The sequence below is a fragment of the Lampetra fluviatilis genome, chromosome 3 (genome assembly GCF_964198595.1).
Source record: "Lampetra fluviatilis chromosome 3, kcLamFluv1.1, whole genome shotgun sequence".
Classification (NCBI taxonomy): Eukaryota; Metazoa; Chordata; class Hyperoartia; order Petromyzontiformes; family Petromyzontidae; genus Lampetra; species Lampetra fluviatilis.
In genome coordinates, this window is record NC_136277.1 from 8,527,887 (window position 1) to 8,554,048 (window position 26,162).

Sequence of the window (26,162 nt, forward strand, 5' to 3'; positions counted from 1 at the left end):
AGAGATCTGGGAGTTGGAAGAGAGTGGAAATAGGGGAGAGCCAGGCTGGGTGGTGGCGGAGGAGTGGCGCCATTTGCCACGTGGTCGGAGTCACGGCACCGTCGGCCGGCGGTGTATGTGAGGTAGCAGTAGCTAGCGGAGTGTGAGGAGCTAGCGGGGTGTGAGGAATTAGAGGTGTGCGTGGAGCACACAGAGCAGCGGTGTGGCTGCAGAGTGTGCGGGGCACACGGAGCAGCGGTGTGGCTGCATAGTGTGCGGGGGCACACGGAGCAGCGGTGTGGCTGCGGGGTCTGCGGGGCACACGGCGCGTGCGTGGGGTGCACGACAGAAGAGACGCGGGTCCGACCGAGGACGCCGCGGGTGCGAGACAAGAACCCAAATAAAGGACAAACGGAGACCTACATCGCCTGCAGAGTCCTTTATTACAGTTTGACTGGGCATGGTTATTGTCAATGAGCTGCAGCAATGCAAAATTATAATATTGGATAGCGAGCAGCTTAGATGCAATACACATCACGGTTTCCCAATGTTTAAGGTAAGAGACAAGGGGATGTCTCTCTGTCCAAAGAGGCGACATTTGTTTTCACAATTACAAAACCCTGAAGCAATCCCTATAAAAGGTATTAAAGCCCCACCTCCAAGGTTTTTTTAATACAATTATACAGCCCCTAACAGAGTGGAAGCTCTATTAATGTACACATGGTTTGTCAGCTTGTTGGTGCCGGTCAGTCCCACAACACACGATGTCACCTGTGGCAGACCTCTCAAGTTGAAATGCGCGATCGAGGCCACTGTGGGGTTCCTGAGATCGACTTGTGGCAGCGTGAGAACAGCGGCAATGAGGGGGAGACGGAATCGCCGCGTCCGTGAGATTCGAAGCGCCGAGTGTGAAGCACGCTGCGAGCGTGAGAACGGCTCCTGATGCCGCGAGAGTGCAAGCCGACTGCGAGACACGTGGAGCAGGAGGCCTGGGGCCCTCTAGGGGGCTCTCTGGAGATCCCTCCAGTGGAGGCTCTTCCTCACCAACACACGTATGACCAAATACACAACTTGTATCATTTGCTCAGTTTTATTTAATATGTACAAAAATATTGTGAGCTGGATATTATTATTTTCGAGAATTGATGTTGATCGATTAATCGTGACATTCCTACTATGCACAGCGACGCATACCCTGCACATAGACTTGCATAGATAACATTTCTTATTAAGCAAGGTTTATTATCTCTACTTAAACGCGTATTATAACTAAAGTACAGCGAATGCTACATGACATAATGTTAATCTAACACAACCGTATGGACTTACACATTTACAAAAAAATCTAACTTATTTGAGTTGGGTTATAATTTAGAACATGTTCATAAATGAGTCGCTGTAATGTGAGCTTTAGGTGACTTCATCAAATTGGTCTCACTCGAGCTGTGCACTGAAACATCACGCTGCCACTGCGCACCCTGCAGAGCGTGCTCGTGTTTGCTGTGGTGGTCGCACCGATGTCGATTTCTTTTCTGTTAGTGCGTCACATATCTGACTTGCTACAGACTGCGCTACAGGTGGTTGTGTATAAAGGTCAGATTTGTGTAAAGGTCAGATATGTGAGCATCAATCGAAGATGACCGCTACAGTGTGCACAAGCACAGCGCTGGGTGTGGTGGTTAATTGGGCAAAGTGGATAGATGACGGTCAGATATGCAAGGATGTACTGTATATACATTAAAAAACTATAAATAACATAAATTATAAATGAGCACATTTGGCCTTAATGGAGAAAAAACAGGGTACGCTACACAGGATGCACTGCAGCACCTAACACCGACTCTGCAAGCTCACAGTCTGAGTGTTCACGGTTTTATGATTTATGGTCAGACGTCATGAACGCATCTGCAAATATGCAATGAACGGCGCGTGCTATTCTGTGGATTAACACCCCCACCAAGAAAACATGTAACTTCATATATCCATTGCAAAACACACTTTTCTTAAATTTTACAAACTAATAATCTGACATTGGCTGACCAATATGAAAGTCCTCAAAGTGACACGTGCCGGATAATGTGTAACAGCTGTGGTGACACGTGGGATGTCGCTGTCGAACTCGCTACATCCTCACGACTTGTGCTTGTGGAGGGAAACGGCTGCCCGTTAGAGAGAGGGGATGAGTAGATAGGCCGGGGCGAGATGAGAGGGCACAGGGAGCAATGGTTGACAACTGAGAGGGGATATTGGGTCGCTAGGTGGCAGTGTTATTTAAGTCAACTCCACTTGGAGAAATCCTGTTAATTCACGACAATTAATGCTGCATTCTCTACGTACGTATGTTTCACTTCTTTCGCACCATACGCGGCCAACCGCGTTAATCGCAGGACGAGAAGTATTTCATCAGAACTGCAAAGGTCTGAGACAATTAGCCTTGTGCCAAGAGATGCCACGTGTGGTGAATTGAGATCTAATGTTATGATCAGATCCTGTTGCTTCCTGTGCCGGCTCGCATTACCACAACGGCCTCAGTTTGCTTGTAATAGTATTTGAAAAATAATGCTGTTGATATGATTTAGATATTACTGTTGTCCATTGCTTGAACAGTAGTAATTTACATTCTATATCTGTGAGTCTTGGAATCATTTTAGAGATACGGTGCTTCCAACGACTGCTACGCACCACCCATTGTTCGGGTGAATAACTTCGCGTGGAGGTGACATGACCATTAGGAGGTCAGTCGCAGACATTGACCGCGAGAGGTGGAGAGAGTTGAGCACCAAAGCATCACTGGAGTCCCCACAGTGCCACGGTTAAGGGACCGGTGGCGATGATAGTGCCGATTTCGGACATGGAGGCATCCGATGGCATCGTGGTTTGAGAGCTCAACTCACCATGACAGGTCGCAAGTTGAAATCCTAATTGGACATGAACGGAACGAATCTATATTCCCATTGGGGTTTGTAAAATTGGTTTGTAAGAAGTCAGTCGCGGTTGTGATATTGAGAAAGTGTTCCCTGACCTGTTACTGTGGAATTTACAACACTGGCTAAGGAATACCAACAGCAATGAGCGCTGTTGTGTGAGGATGGCAACATTCTAACTCGGACTTCTTATAAAATAAAAATTAGTAAATTTCGGGAACGCTTACCGAATAATATGAAAATGTAAAATTTTAAGACAATAAATACAACATACGCCGGTGCCTTAACCTAAAGTTAACCTAAAGTTAACAACTAATATAGTTAAACTCGAGCCTAAGACTAAAGACTGAATGATAACAAAACTTTGAAAATAAGTTAAATTTAAACAACACCAACAATCAACCGCAATGGGAGGAGGCACAGCGAGCTGCCAGTTGAGTCGAGTGTCTGGGACAGTGACTCAGAGAAACATCACCACCACGTGAACTTATCCCAGCTCCAGCCTCCTCCTGGAGGTGCGGTGCTCGGTGAGGTTGCTTCTGAAGGTGCAGTGCTCGGTGAGATTGCTCCTGGAGGTGTGAAGCTCGGTGAGGTTGCTTCTGAAGGTGAAGTGCTCGGTGAGGTTGCTCCTGGAGGTGTGGAGTTCAGTGAGGTTGCTCCTGGAGGTGCAGTGCTTGGTGAGGTTGCTCCTGAAGCCATGTTTCTCGGTGATGTTGTCACTGGAAGTGCAGGGGAAGCACCGAATGTCCAGAGCTGCTTTCAGGGTAAAATCCGTAGGAGAGAAGGAAGAGCAGCAGCTCCTTGACCTCGAGTTTCTCTCCCCACCGCCCTGCACCTAAGCCGCTGTAATAACACCGCAATCACATGGGAGACAAAAACCATCCACGTTAAGTTAAAATAATAATTACACGATTAATGCATAATGCTCCTGGTCTTTTTATACTGTTGAGCTGTGGCCTACGTGTATGTGCACGAAGTAAGATTTTAACTATGACCTATTAAAGTGAAACGCGTGTGTTAAATCAGTGCGCGCTGTAATTCATTATCTCTATTGCAAGGGATGTGAGTTACTGGAGCTGAGCAGGAGGTAGTTATTGAGTCGAACATATAATTTATTTGCTAGGGATTTTAAAATCCTAATTTAGGAGCTTTCGTGACTGCAGGAAGTATTCTTTGGTTCTTTTCGGTTAAGTCACGTCTAAAAATAAAATAATAAATTAAAATAACATATTACGACGTTTCGATCGCAACACAAGCAATCATCATCAGGCATAAAAGAAATAGCAACAAAAATCTAACTAGAAATCTATAGACAGACATACAAGCAGACAGACATCACAACGGCACACATAGAGAGGACACAAATCGGCACAAAGAGAGGGGTCGTTTCTGTGACGGTCCCTTAAATATAGAGAGGAGGGGGCGGGGACGGAGGGAGGGAGAGGGCGGAGAGAATTAGCATATCAATGAGTGTACGCCAACGTACTACTCTAGTACGTAAGCTTGAAAATTAGGAGACAGGCACACGAAAATTAAATAACCTAGTAAAATATCGAAATGTGATGTAATACAACACAGAGAGTCGGTTAACACACAATTAACGCATAGCCTGGTTGATTACGTGTTTCAAAATTTGCTAAGTTAGAATCCTCTCTTTGGAATTTTCACATTTAAAATTCTACGTTGGCGTACACTCATTGATATGCTAATTCTCTCCGCCCTCTCCCTCCCTCCGTCCCCGCCCCCTCCTCTCTATATTTAAGGGACCGTCACAGAAACGACCCCTCTCTTTGTGCCGATTTGTGTCCTCTCTCTGTGTGCCGTTGTGATGTCTGTCTGCTTGTATGTCTGTCTATAGTTTTCTAGTTAGATTTTTGTTGCTATTTCTTTTATGCCTGATGATGATTGCTTGTGTTGCGATCGAAACGTCGTAATATGTTATTTTAATTTATTATTTTATTTTTAGACGTGACTTAACCGAAAAGAACCAAAGAATAATTCCTGCAGTCACGAAAGCTCCTAAATTAAGATTGAACCACTTCTACGGGGAAGTTTTAAGCTTATCCTTTTTTCTTTCTGGCTATTTGTTCTCTCTGCCTGTGTCCTCTCTTTGGAATTTTCACACTTAAAATTCTAACTTAGCAAATTTTGAAACACGTAATCAACCAGGCTATGCGTTAATTGTGTGTTAACCGACTCTCTGTGTTGTATTACATCACATTTCGATATTTTACTAGGTTATTTAATTTTCGTGTGCCTGTCTCCTAATTTTCCTTTTTTCTTTCTGGCTATTTGTTCTCTCTGCCTGTGTCCTCTCTTTGGAATTTTCACATTTAAAATTCTAACTGAGCAAATTTTGAAACACGTAATCAACCAGGCTATGCGTTAATTGTGTGTTAACCGACTCTCTGTGTTGTATTACATCACATTTCGATATTTTACTAGGTTATTTAATTTTCGTGTGCCTGTCTCCTAATTTTCAAGCTTACGTACTAGAGTAGTACGTTGGCGTACACTCATTGATATGCTAATTCTCTCCGCCCTCTCCCTCCCTCCGTCCCCGCCCCCTCCTCTCTATATTTAAGGGACCGTCACAGAAACGACCCCTCTCTTTGTGCCGATTTGTGTCCTCTCTCTGTGTGCCGTTGTGATGTCTGTCTGCTTGTATGTCTGTCTATAGATTTCTAGTTAGATTTTTGTTGCTATTTCTTTTATGCCTGATGATGATTGCTTGTGTTGCGATCGAAACGTCGTAATATGTTATTTTAATTTATTATTTTATTTTTAGACGTGACTTAACCGAAAAGAACCAAAGAATTTTAAAATCCATCGTGCAGTCTCGCGTACAGCCACCTGACGGCGCTACTCTCGTAAGAACATGAAGATGGAACAAAAACTAAGAAGCACACAAATCAGGTTGGGAAGCGCTGGAGCTGTGGCATGGGACCGCTGTCTGTGTCCACGTCATAGCTACGGAGATCGTGCTGTCAGTCAATCTGAGATGGGCGATGTTCCCCCCATCTCTGGCTCTCTTTGATCTCCGCGTTGCGCATCCTCTGTGTGCCCCCCGCCCCGCCGCTGCTGCTGTGGTGAGCGCGCACACTCACATCTGGTGCTGCTGTAGCCCCCCTGGCTCGCTCCCCGCCTCCCTGGGGACAAGGGCAGGGGAGGAGCAGGCAGCGCGTGACTCAGTGGAGCGGACGCACAGCAGCACAACCACAGCAACCACAGCAGCACAACCACAGCAACTACAACAACCATAACCGCTACCACAACCACCACAGTCATTACCACACAACGACTGCAACCACAACTGCTGCCAAACCCACCACAACTGTAACCACCACAGCTACGACAAGCACCAACAACAACAATCACCATTCGCCACTAGTTCGCGGTAATGTCACCACTGGGCATGTGCCAGGCTATGTGTACTTTAATTCCACGTGAAGTGTCAAACGTCCGCCTGGCAGGAGGTCGGGGGACAGATCCAGAAAGTGCCTTGAGTTGACTGAGATGACTGGCAGACAAACCACCTGTGCCTCTACTGTGCCAACTTGCTGTGTTTAAGCCTCCTGACTCTGCGCTCGTTGTTGTGAGCGTCACTCCTCTGCCTTCCATTGTTGCTGGAGGGTGACGACATTCAACTGCCCAGTAACATCCTTCACGATCCTCCTCCATAGAGGCCGATCTTGATACCGCTGGTACCAATCATTGACAAGTCCACTCAGCTCCCTTTCCTTTCGTGCCACATCATTCCATTGCTTCTCAAAAAAATATTAAAATGTATTAAGCGCCCTTAAACAAAAGTTAACAGGGTGCTAGCCCGTGTTACATCCGTTTAGTCCCCTCTATCTAGCCGAACAAAAGCTATTCATGCGTCTTGTGAGGTGTGGGAGTATGCACACTTTACCTCATCACACGCGACCTGCGATCGACTGTGGCATACCCATTGACACTGCTTGGTGGACAGAGGTGGGGGGGGGGTTAAGAAACTTGTACCATTGTTTCAACTGCTGGCGACTTCTGGATTGCGAATGCAGTGCGCTACAAATAACATGCACATAAGCTGGCAGATGTGACACACAGAGCAGTACAGCCTGTCCTGTCCGTGTGTGCACATGCACGTGTGTGAGTGTGTGCACATGCACGTGTTTGTGAGTGGGTGTGTCTTTGTTACAAGGACAGAGTGGTAGTGTAACGTCTGCGCTACAAACCAGGTGACTCAAGATCGATTCCTGCTTCATGGCGTCCCCTAGGTCGACTCAGCCTCAAAGAAGTACCTGGTGCAGTGTGTAAACATCACCACTATGGATACAAAGGTGTGATGCTGGCCACCCACCCACCCTTCGTGTGCCGTCCCAGCCTTCATAGTTGTTCGCTAACAGCACTTGCTCCAACAGTCTGTTAAGGCTATACGGGGAATCTTTGTTTTTTGTGTGAACACATCAGAAGTGCTGGTTCTCACGTCTTCGCATGTAGAGGATGAGCAGAACCAGTACCACCGGAAGCACCAGAACGACCACCACCACTGCAACCACAGCTCCAGCTGGTAGAGACACAAATACAAACACGAGTGTCAACACACACACACGCACATTCACACACACACACAAAGTGTCAACACACACACACACACAGAGTGTCAACACACACACGCATTCACACGAGCGCACCACCGTCGCAGCCAGAGCCGTTTTAAAGAAGGAGGGCCTGGCGTAGGGCCCCCCCCCACGCTCGGTCCCCGCTCAGCGCCGTGCAGCGACACTCGCCCTGCACTCTCCACTGCAGGGGAAACCGTTCCATGCAAGCGAGGAGTGTCACATCGACCATGGCAGTGAACAGCGCTTTGTCCGTCCACTGTTGGATGAAATGACCCCTGCGCCGTCGGTCACGGGGGTTGTTTAGCCATAGTTCACCGCGCTGGCCACTGCTGGTTGAATTGACGGGAAACCCAATGCCGGGTCAGATGCCGCTCGTCACCGATGTTAGCCGTGGCTGGAAATCGAACTTGCCGGGTTACATCGCGCAGTGCGCTAACCACTGCACCGCCACTCCACCTCTATACGCACATAATTTGGCTATAATGACACTTCAACGATTCCCACGCGAACGCTTCCACGTGTGTGCGGAGAGCACAGGGATCGATCCTGTTCGACGAATCGTGAGCATTGACGGCGCGTGTTGTGTGTACTCGTGCTTGCATACGCTCCAGGCCGCGAGTGCGTGTACTCGTGTTGCGTGTGCTCCAGACCGCATGTGCGTGCGCGTTCGTACCCGACATGTTCGCCGTGTCCAGGTGCTTGCAGGCGGCGATGTCCAGAGTGCAGTTGCGGTGGTCGCACTCTGCACCGGGGGACAATGACACCAAGAAGGAGACAGCGCAAGCACGCGGTGAGGCTCGGCCACCGCTCAGCCACTCACCCCGGATTTTCACCCTGGCCTGGGTGCTGCGCTTAGGAACGTGGCTTAGGTTTTAAAAACAAATACTTGGGTGTTGTCCGTGTGTCCCGCGAGGGGCTCACGGTGCGGGACTCACCGAGTGGGTAGTCGGTGGAGACGAACGCGCACAGCGTGAGGTTGAACACCCGGTGAGACGCTTCACACGAGGCACACACACACACAGGGCACCCAGTGAGATATATCCAAACACACACAGGGCACCCAGTGAGAGATATCCACACACACACAGGGCACCCAGTGAGAGATATCCACACACACACACACAGGGCACCCAGTGAGAGATATCCATACACACACACACAGGGCACCCAGTGAGAGATATCCACACACACACAGGGCACCTAGTGAGAGATATCCACACACACACACACAGGGCACCCAGTGAGAGATATCCACACACACACAGGGCACCCAGTGAGAGATATCCACACACACACAGGGCACCCAGTGAGAGATATCCACACACACACACACACAGGGCACCTAGTGAGAGATATCCACACACACACACACACAGGGCACCTAGTGAGAGATATCCACACACACACACACAGGGCACCCAGTGAGAGATATCCACACACACACAGGGCACCCAGTGAGAGATAGCCACACACAGACATATAAATATAAAAACACGAATTCTTATGCAAGCATGTCGATGCATGTATCATGAGCATTAAGAGTCAGAATGAGTCGATAGATAAACGCGGTGTACCTACAGCCCTAATCAGTCTCCCTGCCCTACACAGGAATCGCGCTCTCAGTCTCCAGGGCGCTCGCAACACGGCCCAGCCTCGGCTCACGGGGGGCTAGGGGGGAGTGGAGGGGAGTGGGAGCTGTGGAGGCATGGGTGGGGGGGGGGTAGCGGGGGGAAGGAAGGACCCTCCTTGCTCACCGGGGTTCTGAGCGAGCTCGTGGTGGTAGTTATGGAAGCACTCCGTGTTGTTGAAGCAGCTGTTGAGCGCGCATTCTGCACAGTGGACGCACAGAAACGCGACTGAAAAACGCTCACACAGAGGCACTCGCAGCAATGACAGCGCGCTCTCGAATAACAGTGACAATTATTAAACCCAGGTAAACCTTGCTCAGTCTGGTGCTTATTCTTTAGAACAATCCTGCATTGGGATGTTATCTAATTTCAAAACAACAATGCAATATACGTGTACACTATTTCACAGACATAAATGTCCCTGACTCTGAAGCACGGGGGTTGTTAGTGGTCAGGTGAAGTTTGGAAAGTGCTTTGATGGTTTTGGCGATGGTGGTAAGTTTGTTCAGGTTCAATAAAGAGACCAACTGTGCTCTTGGCTCCTGTAAAATACACTCGAATTGGCCAGTGGTGGCCTTTACCAAGTAATCAAATTGTTTATAATGGTGGAAGTCGGGCCTGGGCAGTTGAGATGGCATGGGAACACCAACAGATGGGGCACGCTGCAGACATGACAGTAGAGGTGTGGATGGGTGGGTGAGGGTTGGTCAGCTGTGATGGGATTGGAGGAGAGATACTCACCCACAAGGTCGTCAGAGACGTGCGGCCGCTTCAGCAGGGCTTCAGCTGCATTGGGAGGAGGGGTGAAACACAAGACACGCACCGCTAGTACAGCCGCCACCACACTCATGGGGCAAGTGCTGTTAGTGAGCACCTATGAAGACTGACGTATCACATGAGTGGGTCGTGTGGCTACCCAGTGCTAATGTTTACACATTGCACAACGGAGGCCCAGGACTGGTTCAGAATTTACTCCCCACTGATTGCTACCGTGGTCGAGCATCAATCTCTGGTCACCAGGTGCAGAGCATGGTGCGCTAACCACTGCACCACCACTCGTCCACACAGCCAGGCACCCCCGGTCTCACTCATACCCTGCTGTGACCCCATCTCCACTTCCACGTCCTGTGGGGCTCCCCTCCTCACACTGACACCACACAGCTCAGGCTATCACAGCGCGATGCAGTACGATACACGAGCGTCTCCTTGGGCAGTGGAACACACACCGGGAGTGGGTGCCGCTCTACTGCACGGTGCCTGACAATTTGCCTGAACCGCATGGAGAGCGGTGCTTCAGGCCGTATGGGAATTGTTCAAAATCCCCTCAGTTCCTTGCAAGTGTCACCAGAGCCCACGCAGCACACACGTTGTGTTCACAGGAGCTACTGCATAGGGATGCAACCCGTGTGGTGTTTTACATTTCACAGCAGCAGATGGAGTGGCACTTTTTGTTGAATCTCACAATGGCCAAGAAACACATTTGATCAACCACCATATTGTATCGACTTTTCTTATTCCTAAAGTACTTTATATAATGAACTTCAAGACTGTACTAATGACGACCCCTACGTAGCTGTGCGAGTTAACGATTTGATTTTATGGGAGACACAATTCAGGCATTACTGGGCATCATTGTGACATTCACAGTGGAAGGCTCTGTAATTAAGGGGGAGCTGAAGTGAATGCAAAACAATTTACAGTCAATTTGTGGACAAAGGCTTCCCCACGCCGTGTTGGTCATGGGTGTTGTTTGACCATACTTCACCACCCTGGTCATTATAGATTCGTGAAGGTGCCAGGACCGGTTGAGATGCCACTCGCCGCCGACGTTCGCCGTGGCTTTTGAATGGACCTCGGGCTGCAGAGTTCACATCGCGGTGGTGCGCCGATGACCGCTACGGCTACGACTACGCGCTGTGCCTGTGGCTATGGACGGCAGCGGCGTCTCCCCTGCGAGGGAGCGAGGATCACGCCAGGTTAGCCCTGAGCGGTGCCGCTGGGCGCCGCTCACGGGCAGCCGGCACACGGAGCGCACTGGGCCAGCCCCGGCCCACGGGAGCGGGCGCGGTGAGACGCCAGCAGCACCGCCGCACTCACCCTGAGTGCGGACGATGTTCGACCACACCCTGTTGAAACACTCGCGCTTGACCTTCAAGTAGCCCTGAGCCTTGCAATCTGCTCGCACACGCGCACACCCACAAAGATCGCGCGCGTTCACTCAGACTGTTGGGACAGCTGTTGCCACTGGGCAGCTATGGAGAAGGGCACGGCGCCCCGAGAGGTGGTGTGGCCAGAATCGTGCGCGGCCATCTTTGTCTCCGCAGTGCTCATGTTTTACACACTGTAATAGGTACCCATTGTAAGGCTGAGTGGACCTAGAGGAGGTCCAGGACAAGTGCAGACACGACTTGTCACTGATATTAGCCCTGCTCAGGAGTTGCCCCATGTCACTGGGTTGATGGTGGAGTGCGCAAGCCACTACGCCACCAGTCCCGCACATTCATAAAAAAACAAAGATCCCCCGTATAACTTTAACAGACTGTAGGAGCAAGTGCTGTTAGCGAGCACCGATGAAAGCCGGCATGGCACCCGAGAGGGTGAGTGGCCAGCACCACTGCTGGCCGCCTTTGTCTCCCTAGCACCGATGTTTACACACCATAGCAGGTACTCATTTGAGGCTGAGTCAACCTAAGGGAGGCTCAGGAAAGGGTTAAGATAATCATCACTGCTGTTGACCGTGAGCGCGAATCGAACCCAGGTCGCACGGGATCGTAGCGCAGCGCGCTAACCGCCCTGCCGCCACACCTCCCCCCATGTGCATACACACAAACACACATGCCCACTAGCCTCACAGACCAGTGCTGTGTGGGTAATGTTTGTGAATTCATGCATTGAAGTACTTACGTGTGGGGTCGCCATGTCTGTGCTTTGCAGGCATGCGTCCATGACAGCTAGGCAGGTGTGTGGGTTAACATGTGGGCAGGGGAGGGTGTACTCATGAACAGGGGTGGAGATGTGCAGGTGGACAGGTGTATGGGAGGACAGGTAGACAGGAGGAAGTGTATGTGTATCTGGACAGGTGTGTGTACCTGGGTAGATGTGTGTATGTGCAGGTATGTGGAATGGGCTGGTGTGTAGGTACACAGGTTTGAGTGAGTGAGAGTGTGTGTACATGGACAGGTGTGAGTGAGTGTGTGTACATGGACATGTGTGAGTGAGTGTACATGGACATGTGTGAGTGAGTGGACATGAACAGGTGTGAGTGAGTGTGTGTACATGGACAGGTGTGTGTGCTCGAAGTGTCAATGCTGCCGAGGTCCCAGCTCACCGGTCAGCTCTGCCATCGACTTCCTGTGCAGGAGGAGGCAGTCCAGGTCGCTGCGGTCGAAGCCATCCCCCTCGCACACTGAGAGCAGCACAGAGGGGGCCGGGGAGCGCCGACCGTGTTACCGCCGCCAGAGCCAATGTGCTCGCCCGGCGTGAGGGCAGCTGCAGCGCCGCTAAAACCCCCGGGGCTACAGACGCCTCGGCCGAGCACGCCGCCCGCTCTGAACGCCCACACAGAGTCCTCGAAATAGCAGCAGTGGGGTGCCCCTGTAGACCCATTGTATCTCATTCACAGTGGGGTGTCCCTGTAGACCCAGTGTAGCTCATTCACAGTGGGGTGCCCCTGTAGACCCATTGTAGCTCATTCACAGTGGGGTGTCCCTGTAGACCCATTGGAGATCATCATTCACAGGCCGTGTTGTTCATTATGTCGTCGTCTATATGACAACTCCATGAACATGCAATGTAAGAGAAAGGTACAAAAACACCATGGGAACCACCAACAGCTCCGAGACAATTCTGCACTGCACCATCCCCTGCTGCAGTAGACGCGGCACAGTGCCACACAGCATGAGACGGGGACGTCTCAGGGCAGCGTGGAGACGCCGCTGACAGCGAGGTAGCAACGTTGATGCGCTGGGAGTGCGATGTTTATTGTTTTCGATGTTAATTGTTAACGTTGAGAGGCTCCCGCCGTGTGCGGGGTGCAGTGCACATGCGTGACTACCCCACTGCGTACCGGTGTCAGAAACGACACCACACATTTTACATAAGCCGCAGATACACTTTGATCGTTATGATGCACGTCGTGTCTTCTATTGGTCCAGCCTTTTGCTCGTCAATTGATAAGAGGCCCAAGCTCTCAGACCAATTCAGCATCAAGTTAGGGAACTGAAGCACTCTCTCATCCATAGAGCTGGAGACAGCGCCCTCTCGTGGTCGTATAAAATTGTAATTTGATGGGTAAAGGGCAAAGGGCTGTGCAGCTAATTCCAGACGTCACAATGCGATATTATGTGGCTCTGTTCTTTCTAAGAGATCTAGGAGTGAAAGTAAATAAATAATTAGGTTGCTCTCTGATGTGTTTTTGCGTTGTTGTGCCGCGCGTTTTTAGCATCACGTCCGACATTTCGCTCCTCGTGGGATCAAGCAACTTGGAGGTGGGGTTGGTAGCTTACACTGAGATGGAGCCATCATGGTCCTGAGCAATCCAGCTACAGGTGAGAATCCCACCCTCCCACCCCCAGCGCCTTTGGGAGGCAGTAGGTTGACTCAGTATTAAATGAGTACCCCGTGCAGTGAATAAATACCAACATGGAGGAGGCTACTCGGGGTAGCGTGACCACACCTCCCCCTCGCGTGTCTTGCCGTCCTAAATAGGTGCTCATTAACAGCACTCTCCCCCACGGTCTGTATGGCTGGACGGGGTAACTTTGTGTCTTGTTGTGACAGAGACAGCCATGTAGCACTGTGACAGTCACGAGTGATTATTACATCGTGTGTACGCAGTGATGTGTTTTATCTGCAATTATGTTGGAGACACTGTTGGATAAAAGTATTATTTGCGACTATCCGCAAAAATAAATCCATCAGTTTGCAAAGTTAATTGTGGATAAACGTGGGTAAAAGGATGCATTGAGGGAAGATACCCAGGTGTTACGGGTTTATTGGGGTGACACAGTGCATGCACACTCGAAACAGGCAGTACACAGCATGCAGACGGTCCCTCTAACTCGCGTGTATTCTCTCTCTAACGCGCGTGCATTCCCCAATCCACGTGTTTCTCTTCTTGTCTCTCTGTGTAATGGTGAGTACGTGTCTTGCGATGCACTTCTGTTTCACACTTTTCAGAATTGTGTTCAATTTCCTGTGTAATTGTTCAGGTCTCTGATCCGTTAGTCATAGCAGGGAACATGCACTGCTACTGTGCAATGAACGCATTGAATTCTGCCCAACAAATGCCTACTGAGCATGCATTTTAGTTTAATGTGTCACTCTAGAATTCTTTACCTATTCATAGCGTCATTTCCAAACAGGGTTTAGCCCGTTTTCTCCCAGCACCTGCCGAGAAAGCTGAGTGTGCACGCTGCACAGCACTACAAATGCAGCGCACGGCACACACGCACAGTGGCCCAGGTGAGGTGCTGACGGGGTGAGTCCTGGGGCACAGTTCACGAGCGCTTTAACACGAGCGCTTTAACACGAGGGACTGTGTCCATCACATGGCCACGTGAGAGCCTCTCAGATGCACCACCGCTCTCTAACTGTGGGCGTGAGTAATCACAACATGGCAACCACTGTCGTGGGCGGCTTTATTTTTAGATTCAATTCCAACCCCCACCCCCTCCCCAAGCAAATCCTTGAATTGTTACAATGCAGGGGCACGATGAAATTCAATTATAATCGACCCTGTGTATCAGCTACTGCTGCCGTTGTGCAATGGCTGAGTCCCCTTAACTTGAAAACCAGAAGTCGACGTTTCGATTCAGAGCCGACCGTCTCTCACCTTCAGCACCGGAGAGAATCTTGTTGAGTGGCGCCTCACACTCTGTCTTGGCCTCCATACAGAGTCGCATCTGGCACTCTGCAGCACAGGGAGCGAGCGAGAAGAATGTGATACATATATTGGCCACGTGCAAATATGATATTTGTAAAGGTGATAATCACGTCGGGTGGTACAGGGTTCATGACAATAATTTTGGCATAAAAATTATTCCAAATGTGACCTCACCCACAAACAAATATGGGATTATTATTTGTTTCTTTCGGTTAAGTCACGTCTAAAGATAAAATAACAAATTAAATTAAATAATAGAATACGACGTTTCGATTGCAACACAAGCAATCATCATCAGGTATAATGAAATAGCGACATAAAATCTAACCAGAAAACTATAGACAGACATATTAGCAGACAGATATCACCAAGATACATAGCGAGAGCAACACAGGTAACAGAGAGGGGTGATCGTCTCTGTGTGGTGGCCTTAAATAGACAGAGGGGGGGGCGGAGGCAGAGAAAGGGAGGAGGGTTAGAGAAAAAATTAGCATATCAATGAGTGGTCAACAGACGTGGTGCTGCGAATGCGATGGCACGGCAAGCAAGCCTGAAAATCAGGAGAAGGACACACTAAAATTAAATAACCTAGTAAAATATCGAAATGTAATGTAATACAACAAATATGGGATCGCAAGTATTCCGGAAACCTACATTTTAAATTCACGTTTTGACGAGACACGAGCGGTTTAAGACGTTAAACAGAAAGTTGTGTAGAACTAAATAAGAAACTGATGGTCGCTTTACCGCAAGCGAGGAACCATTGCATACAACAGACTACCCAGGGCCTGTTGCCTGCTCACAGCTGTTGGTGGTTGGTGGCAGGATGTATTTTGGCTGCGTGGTGTCCAGTGGCAGGTGGTGGGGGTTGACCCTGTTTCAAAGTTCGTTTGGAAACCACGAGCATTGGATAACGTTGCACAAGCGGTTATTCCACTTCATGTAAACACGTGCCTAAAATAAGGACACGCTTTCACTCAGCAGAGAAATTAACTTTCGTAACAGATGCCTGGAAGGGTTGACTTGTTCCTCTTTTAACTAAAGTTTGCAAATGTTTCAATTTGATAAAGTGGACTCTCTTAGAGCTCTTGATGGAACTGAGCCACTTTGTGCCGCTGCACAGCGTGGCTTGAACCCAGGGGCTGTGACTGCCCCCCCAAAGCCTCCCCCCCCCAAAGCCTCCCTCCCTCCATCACCATTGCGAAGAGCGAACTCGTACGGCTGCTGGCTCGGAGATCAGAGCGCGGAGCCGGCACAGCCGACTCGCACCCTGGGTTCCAGCCGAGGCATCGGCCACACGTGGCCCTCAAGGGCAGCGAGCTGATGGACCTCCCACGGAGGGAAGGTTGACTGGGATGCTTCGATAGAAAGCCTTGGTAGTCGAGTGGAGAGTACAGAGAGGGCAGTAGAGTGAGGTGAGAGGTAGGAGAGAGTGTGGAGGGGGAGTAGAGTGAGATCAGAGGGGAAAGGTAGGAGACAGCGTGGAGGGGAGTGATAAGAGAGGGAGAGATAGCAGAGATCGTGGAAAATGTGGTAGTGAGATAGTGAGACGAAAGGGGAGAGCTGGCCAGCGATGAGTGCAGAAGGATCCGGGATCGATGTGCTTCGCCATACGTGGGGTGAGGGATGGTTGGGCCCTCGTGTCACCGTGCATCTCCTGCGCAAGATGCAGGCCACGTGCACCTGGCCTGGTACCGCTCAGAGTCTCCCTCACCTGAATCGGTGCTTTCCTGCTCGGTCCTTGTCTGGCAAACTTGTGAGGCTTTGAGGCACTTCGTGTATTTGCATTCTGAAGCAGAGAAGAGATGCATCAGGATGGAGAGGTTAGCAATGGACTTGGGGGGGGGTAAAAACTGATATCGATTCCCCTAAATTCCCGTGGTTCGCACATCGATCACGTGATTCTGGATCGGTTTGCTTGTCGTCTCAACTTGTACAAAACTGCTGTGTAAATGGGACCATACGACTCATTGTGCCGATAAAATTCACCACAGTGTTAACAAGTAAACCCGTAAAAACAAAGTTTTTCACTCTAAATCATTTATATGCGTGGCGGCTAGAGTCCTCTCGTCCTCTGGCTTGAGATGGCTGCAATCTATGGGTCAGATGATTGTCTGCCAGTATTAAGCAATTGGTAATTAAATATTTAATTTGTTTTCCCTAAACAGTGTAAAATTTTGGAAAAAAAATTTCACGAAAATTAATTGTCACACAACGAGTCTGTGTGGAAAATGTCAGCTTGATTGGATCACGGGAAGTGGGTTAAAAAACGAGCGAAAGATTTGCACGGTCCTAAGCAAGCAAGCGAACTTAATATAAAGGATTTAAAATATATTCGCCTGTGGAGGACGCGGGGATCGATCCCGCGACCTTTGGCATGGGAAGCGAGGGCGCTACCAACTGCGCTACTCCGCCACGGCCTGTGGAGGGGTTACGCTCTGGGCTCCTATACTGTGACGTTCAGCGAAAGCCACGAATGAGTTCTATTTGAATAAATGTAAAATTATAATTTTTTGCCTAAAAAGTGTAAAAAAAATTAATTTTTTTTTCACGAACATTAATTGTCTGTCACAACGAGTCTGTGTGGAAAATGTCAGCTCGATTGGATCACGGGAAGTGGGTTAAAAAACGACCGAAAGATTTGCACGGTCGTAAGCAAGCAAGCAAGCACGCAAGCAAGCACGCAAGCAAGCACGCAAGCGAACTTAATATAAAGGATTTAAAAATAGACAATCGATGCTTGAATGTAATCACGACCCTGATTCGCGTCAATGTATTGAACCGCCGGAGGGAGGGAGGGAGGAGATTTGCCACTCCCCGACTGCCCATTCAGCGCAGCCACGCTGCCAGCCTACCCCTGCGTCTTACGGCGAGACTGCTTCACAAATCAATGCAGTTTCCCGGATACGTAGATGACACTTTGTATTATATTTTGTGTATCACGCATTGTAACACGAATGAGCGTGCTCATTTCCTGAGCCAGGTAAATTACGCCACCTGCCACTGCGAGGCTCTCGGCGTCCCCACCGCTCCGTGAGAGCCGTCTGCCTCGCAGCGCCCCGCCAGAGCGCTCTGCCCACGTCACTCATTCATTTGTTTTATTTACCAGCCAAGGCCCACTGAGCTGTATAGCTCTTTTCAGAAGCGACCTGCCACAAATGATAGCTCAGCAAAGTGACTTATCACGTGTAAATATACATCAGGCAAATACTCTAAACGGATGTTTATAAATGTGGAGGGAAAACTGGAGGACTTGGGGAAAAATCCACACGACCATTTGGCCGTTGCAGCCAGCACGTGACGGGATCAGAGGGGATACTCAACAGGGGATGTTTGGCCACCACATTGACGACATGTCGCAGAAGCGGAATTAAGATTCAGATTCAACTTCTGTGAATTACAGCAGAAGTACCAATCCACTTCCTGAGCAGACAATTATATATTTTGAAACCACCAAAACTACTTCTCTGTGTGCTAGGATATTACAACAACACAGGTGCAACACAGGCATGTACACACAAATGCGTATACAGTCACACAAAGACACAGAGAAGTACAAAGACAAAGGGCCCCGATGTAGCCTTAACAGGCTGTTGGAGAGAGTGCCGTCCGTGAGTTCTGATGAAGGCCGGCACGGCACACAAAGTAAGGTGGCTCCCTCCACACCCGGCCACATTTGCTGTCCAGCGCTGATCGCACACCGCAGCGAGTACTCATTTAAGCCAGAGTCGACCTTGGGGAGGTCCAAGACTGGTGCGGATATCGCTCGCCACTCATCTTAGCCATGGCTCAGAATCAAATTCGGGCTGCCAGGTTCGTGGTGCAAAGACAAATATCTCCCTTATAGCCAAAGCAGACTTTTGTGGGAAGTTAGCACCAAGCCTGGCCACTTTTGTCTCCATAGTGGCGATGTTTACACACCGTACCAGGTACTCGTTTGAGGCTGAGTCGACCTAGGGAAGGCCCATGACCGGTTAAAATATTCGTCACTGTTGGTGGCCGTGAACAGAAATCAAACTCGATTCGCCGGGTTCATAGTGTAACGCATTAACCGCTGCATGTGCAACAACAACAACAACCGCCATTCGCCACTAAGTGGCGGTGACGTCACCACGACGCTTGTGCCAGGCAAAGACACATGCACACACACACGTTACGACTTATACACTCGCGTCACGACATACACACACGTCACGACACAAACACACGCGTCACGACACACTACTTCACCACGCCGTGAATTACTGAGCCAGATTTGTGACGTTTAGTCTACGCTGCTCCATGCAGTTTGTTCCATTGGTTCAGAGGCCGCGCGTGATTGACAGTGGAACGAGAGCCGGCGCCAGGGGCCGGTGCGGCCCGGGGAGCTGAGAGCCGCCCGGCTTAGAGTGAGGCCAGCAGCGCGCAGCGCACGGAGCGGGGGGCCAGCGGTGCTGCCGCAGCGAATGGCACGGGGCCTTCGCCACCGTCGCAAGGTTCCCACAATAATCGGTCCCATGGACCCCGCAGTCCAGAGGTCGCCCGTTAAGTTCGATCTCCCAGCGCGGCAGCCCGGTAATTGGACTATCTAAATATTTAAATAAGCTGACAAGTTTTGAATGTCCCTTGTGGCTTCGTGTTTTTGTCTTATTTATTGAGCGCTGCTCTCTGATGGAACGTGACAAAGAGACAACTTTCGTGGCTGCGCGAGCGACCGAACAGAGGAAGTTCTAATTCTTGGATTGCATGGAACTCCAACTTCCTCTCTGCAGTGGCTTTCACGGGTTGTGCACGTGGCGATTCTCCACGGTTCGAGGCAGAAATCTCGAACTTACGAATCCGAGACTGGCCACCCTGTGAGTTCAGTACCCGAGACACGTTTACCCGTGTGGACCTCCTTCACGCCGTTCACTGTCTGTAGGTCTCATGAGAAGAAAGGGATCTGTCAAGTCTGTTGCCTAGCGACCCCATCAGAGACCGACGTAACGTTGTTAACAGGCAGTGCAATGTTTCCAGCTGGCCCCTCTGTCTCAGTGCAAGTCCCAGCAAGCCCCTCTACAAGCTTCGTGTATTTTTAAGATTTTGTTAAGTTGCCTTTGTCATTATCTGTGGTTGTGCCCCTGCACAACCACAGCCTTTTGGAGGGGCGCACTTCCGGTTGGCTGCTTGCTCGCGGTCACGTGACGCACTTCAACCAATCCGGGGGCGTTAATCACAGTCACAGAAGGACAGATCTGGACTAATATATGTATGTGTCTGTGTGTATGTGTCTGTGTGTACGTGTGTCTGTGTTTGTATGTGTCTGTGTGTGTGTGTGCGTCTGTGTGTATGTGTGTTTGTGTCTGTATGTATGTGTCTGTGTGTCTGTGTGTGTCTGCATGTGTGTATGTACACACACATTAGCGCAAACGGTAAACGCAGAAAAAACTCCGTTGTGTCCTCTTAATTGAACACCGTATCATGCCTTTACGATGCATTAAATACCCCCGTGTTTGTGTGTGGACTTATTTGTATGGATGAGTCGACCTAGGGGAGGCCCAGGACCAGTTCAAATATTTGCCACTGTTCATGGCCATGAGCGGCAATCGAACTTAGGTAGCCAGATTGGTGGTACAATGCGCTCACTACGACGTTACCGCTCCCCACTGTATACACATCAACGTGTACACACACAACGCCACTGCCACCACATGCACTGTGCACATGCCCTGGGTGACACGGAGCATGCACCATCACTCTCAAGAGGTGGTACTCACAGGAGCCAGCACTCACTCTCAATAGGCCGGTACTCACTCACAGGAGCCAGCACTCACTCTCAATAGGCCATTACTCACTCACAAGAACCAGTACTCACTCTCAGTAGGCCGGTACTCACTCACAGGAGCCAGCACTCACTTTCAATAGGCCGGTACTCACTCACCGTGGATCGCCTGGAGAGAAAAGCCACATTTGTTCACGATCTCTTCGTCCGAGGGCTCTGCAAGACGAGGGCAGCAGGGCACAGATTGCGTAAGACGCACGGCACACGCAGCAACAACGCGCATCGAGCGGTAGCGCTGAAGCCAGTCGCTCTCACGGTAACAACACATCGTGCGTGGACACCGCCTGGGAGGATGATGAGAACCCATGACCGACTCAGCTGGCGCAGGCCTTCATCCAGCAGTGGATCGATTGAGAAAGATCCCTACATGAGCATTCACTACCCATGGCTACCATGGCTCTGTGTCAAGCTTCTGCTGGATGAAGACCTCCTCCACGTTGTGATGTTCAGTCGGTGCCACTGGTGCAAACCGTGGGAGGGAATTAAACTCGAGGTCAGGGATAGAGCACGTGGCTACGAGGGGCCAGGTTCAGAGTTTAATAGTGCACTAACCACTCTGCCACCACTCGCTCCCACCTCATTGACTATCAGGGCTACGTTGCTGTGGCAGTGCCTCTATTGGAGATGGCTGCAGGCGTTGCGCAGAGGGGGTGGACCGCGAGACGCGCGCCGTGGAACCACGGGCGCGCTGCCCGCACGAGGGGCGCGTGCCGGGTGAACGCGGCGGGGAAACCCCCTCGCACCGCCCGGGGGAACAGACGGATTCGGGCAATCGCTTGCCCAACACCACCCACTCCTCTCTCTCTCCCACCCGCCCCATCGCACACTGGGATTCAGTACCGCGCCACGGCTCATTCGAGTTCTCTTCTTCTCTAGTTTGTGTTGTTGTGCGAGATCCATGTTAGTAGACTAGAGCGATGTGAAGGGTAAAGGTGCAACCCGGCAGTCGCCAGCTCTCGCCACTGCTGGCGGAAGGTCCCCCAATCCAGGGAGGTCCACAGCGCTCCCTCTCGTGGGCTTTTGGCCTACTCTTCCACGTTGGCCAGACGTCTTGGAAGAAATGGGATTACCCACACTACCCCACCGCACAGAAGCTGTCTGTCCATCGATTTGCGGTTGTCCACCCATTAAGAAACTTGCTCATTGTTTAGACTGATAACCACAACGCCTGATGAAACAATGATCTCGCAGTGGATTCATGAACACTGTGCCTCGTTTGTTCCATCTCATTCGTCCCATTAAAATGAAAACCTCTCCACCTCTCAGCCCTGAGCTAATTCAATCTATAGGTACCCACATATGAGTACAGAATAAATATTAATACGCACACTTGAATGGGTACCCATAAAATGTAATTTTTTAATTCACAATGTTTCAGTTTCAGTTTATTTATTAGGTATAGCCCTGTGAGCCATTCGGCTCTTGGATCGGGTGCAACCGCAACAAACAAAAACATGAACAAGAAACATCTTAAAGTGACTACGCGCACTTGTAAACACGAGCGAGGAACCATTTCATAATAAAATATTCCAGCCACTCTCAACCCACCACTGGATGAAGGCCTCCGCCCGCCAGATCAGTCGCGGCAGGGGGTGTTTGGACCATACTTCACCACGCTGGTGAGTGCAGGCTGGTGCAGGCGGAATAGCACCGGGCCGGTTCTCATGGAACTTGCCAACGATGGTAACCCTGACCGGGGACTCGCATTCGGGTGCACGCTAACCGCTGTGCCACCACTCTGAACCCGAGACCGATCGCTCCCACTGCCCGACAGAGCCTCGCGCTCACACACGTGCTCTGTCTACGTCGTTTGGACTTTCCACCTTCCTATGGCCTTGGCGATGTCGTGTTACTTGTGGTGTCTCTCGCCCAGTGGTTTGATTCCACTATGTAACAAACACATTTTGTTCCTGGGTAGTGTTATTTCCTAATTGCTTCTGCCTCAAAAGTACAGAAAATTGTTATTATTCCCCACAAATTTTTGCTTTTGTGACCAGGACATTGATATTTTGAAATTTACCTATTTTCAATGAGAAAACGGGCGAATTTGTGTCTTTTCAGTCACATAAAGTCAGAAAAAAACAACATGAATCAAAATTAACATGTATTTATACTAAAGTCATACAAAAGTAAAGATTTAGACACCAAGACGCACTACCACAGGCGGGACTGGCCAAAGCGGACCGACTTCTCTGTGGGGAGCGTCGGCCGAGTGCCAGCAGCGCCGCGTTTGAATTCCTCTGAGCACGGACACCAGCGCTGCGCCGCACGTCCGAGGCGGAGCCCGCAACACGTGCGCTGGGAACTGCGGCGTCGAATAACGCAAAGCCCTTTCAGAGTCAAACCACGGCCGAGGAGTGGCGGACATTCCATCTGAATACGCGTACGGTCCACACTAGTAATGTACAGGTGGCAAACCTACGGCTACCGTTTTCGGACAATGGTTCTTAATCAGAGCAGGGATAGAGAGCTGGCAGCGAGAATGACTTTGTAGTTGGATGGTGACGCGTTGGAACATCTTACCAGATGCAGCTTTGTCCGCCACCACCACCGCCACCACCACCGTCACCGCCATCACCACTGCCACCACACGCTGTGCGGCCATATCAGGCAGAGTCGGAGTAAAACACGATTCGTGGCCCTAATGCCTCTGCTGACCAGCACCTCACAAGCGCGCGTCTGCACGGCACACAACAAGACCACGCTGCTCTCAGTGAGCGTGGCCACAGCCAGGAGTTATTTATACTCGTGTCGCGGGGGCGGTGCTCTCTTGACGTCACTTGACATGACTCAGCGGGGCTGCGTACACGGGGTGCTGGTGGGGCTGGGTTCGATTCCCTACCACGGATGACATGGTCGCAGATGTGTAAACAATACAAGTAGGAAGACAAAGACGACCTGTGTGGTGCTGTTAACAGCACACTCTGGTGTTCTCGATAACCTTGGGAGTTTTGTCTCTGTGTGTCCCTATGTAAACTTATGTCGTCACGGTGTATAATTTCTGATCCATGTCGTACGTAATAATATCATCCTGCTCATTAGATCATGGGTCGAGAGGGGGCGTCAGACGTTGTGAGTGAGAGATGGATGGGTACGAGACGGACACGGCGCGTGGTGCAGGCGGCTGCTGGATGCGCGTGTGGGTGGTGCAAGGGGCGGGTGGCAAGTCCGGTGGTGCTGGACGGGTGCCATCAACACCTACAGGTGACACCAGGTGGCACGATGACGACTATAGCCAGCAGCGGAGCTTCGCGATGCGCTCAGAGGAAATCCCAGCCTCACCCGAAAGCCGAAAGTAATGGAATGCGAAACCGCGAGCTTTCGTTGTTGCAGGCGAGAGCGCTCCTCAGCAGCACAGCGCGGCGCGGCCACACGGGGCCCCAGAGTCACGCGCGGAACTCGAGCAACGCCGCCTCTGTGTGCACTGCCGCAGCAATGAGAACACTATGTAAGAAAGAAAAAAAAAACTGTTCCTGGGTAGTAAGTGTTATTTCCTAATTGCTTATGCCTCAAAAGTACATAAAATGGCTATTATTCTCAACATACTTTGCTTTTGTGACCAGGACAGTGATATTTTGAAGTTGACCTATTTTCAATGAGAAAACGTGTGCATTTATGTCTTTCGTTCACATAAAGTCCTGGTCACAAAAGCAAAGTTTGTGGGGAATAATAGCCATTTTCTATACGTTTTAGGCATAAACAATTTGAAAATAACACTTAGTACCCAGGAACAAAAATAGTGCTACATAGTGGAATGAGCGTGGCAAGGCGCATCCAGCGTGGAGCACCGCAGCTCGCACTTCGCTACACGCGATAGAGTTCAATGTACAGCAGCAGCCGGGCTAGTTGATGATCCAGTCTCATCGATTCACTCAAAATCACTCTCTCGCCTCTACGTCACTCTTCTCTCGCTACTACCGCGATGCCCGATCTCGCGAATTCCACCCGTCGGTTCCTCCTCGCGTGTTGAGGGCTCGGCCTGTGCCGTGTTTGCTCCCCGCACTGCGACTCGCAGCGCTTCTCGTTCTGCTTCTTCCCTCGCACCGCACCACGTCGAAGTCATCCCATCGTCGTCCCTATTCCCAAGTGCTCAATGCAATGCGCGTCTTGTTATATATCAGCAGGACCGCCCGCGGAGCTTCTGCTAGGATTGTATGAGCAGCAGAGCGGTCTTATAATTGCACGTATTGTTGTAAGTGGTATTTTCGTCCAATTAGTGTTTCGACTTACGATCATTTGGACTAATGAAGGGGCCTCAGGAACAGAACCCGTTCGTAAGATGATTAATTATTGTATGGACAGGGCGTCTCACCTTCATTTTATTATCGGAAGTTTGTGTCACGTTGACAGGTCATGGATACTACGTGCCGTATCGCTCAGCCAGCAGCCACCCTGCATATGGGATAGTGCTAAGTAAAATTATGTTAACGAGTCCCGTCGCACACGCTGACTGGTTGCATTGCGTGACGTTAGCAACCAACCAGCCAACCAGATGGGCAGAGTGCTACAGGAAAAAATATCTCTTAGCGTATCATCTTATTAACTCCCAGCAGGAACCCGCGGAACTTCCGCGATGATTTGGGCAGTCCCCGATTTACGAAAGGGGTTTGTTCCGAAAACATACACACACAACGACTTTCACACGCGCACACAAAGACAAAGATCCCCCGTATAGCCTTAATAGACTGTTGGGGCAAGTGCTGTTAGCGAGTAGCACCTAATGAAGGCCAGCATGGCACACAAGAGGGTGGGTGGCCAGCAGCACGCCTGGCCTACCTTTGTTTCCCCAGTGGCAATAGTCACACACTGCACCAGGTACTTAGTTGAGGCTGAGTCGACCTTGGAAGGCCTAGGAGTGGTTCGGATAATTGTCACTGGTGGTGGGTGTAACCGTGCGTCCTTTTGCGACATGAGCTTTTGCGGGTTTCGGTCCATAGCCAACCCTAGCTCTCAGTACACGCACCGCTGTGGTTTAGTTTATGGTGGGATCCCTGTTTCACGCGACACATCCAATGACCATTCTCAGAATATAACAAGGATCACTGCCAGTATAACTGCTAAATAACGGCGTTTATTTTTAATGGTGACAAGTTTGCTACTTCCCCGGGGGAGTGAAAATATCACCAGCAAATTATAGCAAACCAAATCACCATCATAACAACAGCAACAACAAACAACGCAATCTTATAACAACCTGATAATACCGGTTTCACGGATTTCTTCAAATACGAATGCCGATGGGTAACAACTGCGGAGCAACCATCCAGGGTATGTATTAAGTCTTCCCCCAGATCTTGAACAGATTAAATAAAACGTTCCAATGACAACTTCACAGCCCTCAGA

General features: G+C 50.2%; 1 protein-coding gene across 1 annotated transcript; it reads right to left on the reverse strand.

Moving 5' to 3' along the window:
* Nucleotides 1–1,043: 1,043 nt before the first annotated feature.
* LOC144951912 (uncharacterized) lies at nucleotides 1,044–23,525 on the reverse strand. Its single transcript, XM_078882259.1, has 13 exons — nucleotides 23,343–23,525; nucleotides 20,919–20,975; nucleotides 16,734–16,808; nucleotides 14,969–15,046; nucleotides 12,464–12,541; nucleotides 11,233–11,310; nucleotides 9,877–9,921; nucleotides 9,262–9,336; nucleotides 8,443–8,502; nucleotides 8,181–8,249; nucleotides 7,372–7,452; nucleotides 6,011–6,052; nucleotides 1,044–3,746 (listed from the first exon to the last, which is right to left on the reverse strand). The coding sequence occupies exons 1-13, from the start codon at nucleotides 23,422–23,424 to the stop codon at nucleotides 3,739–3,741; spliced, it is 828 nt and encodes a 275-aa protein (XP_078738385.1). The 5' UTR covers nucleotides 23,425–23,525; the 3' UTR covers nucleotides 1,044–3,738.
* Between the last annotated feature and the right edge of the window lie 2,637 nt (nucleotides 23,526–26,162).

What these genes read in the sequence shown, in the direction of transcription:
- LOC144951912 (XM_078882259.1), bottom strand. Translation starts at nt 23,424, where the DNA reads ATGGCCGCACAGCGTGTGGTGGCAGTGGTGATGGCGGTGACGGTGGTG. An exon ending in GATTCTCTCCGGTGCTGAAG is followed by an intron (nt 12,542 to 14,968) that starts GTGAGAGACGGT and finishes TGCTGCTCTCAG; the next exon opens with TGTGCGAGGGGGATGGCTTC. An exon ending in CATCCTCTACATGCGAAGAC is followed by an intron (nt 6,053 to 7,371) that starts GTGAGAACCAGC and finishes CCTTGTCCCCAG; the next exon opens with GGAGGCGGGGAGCGAGCCAG.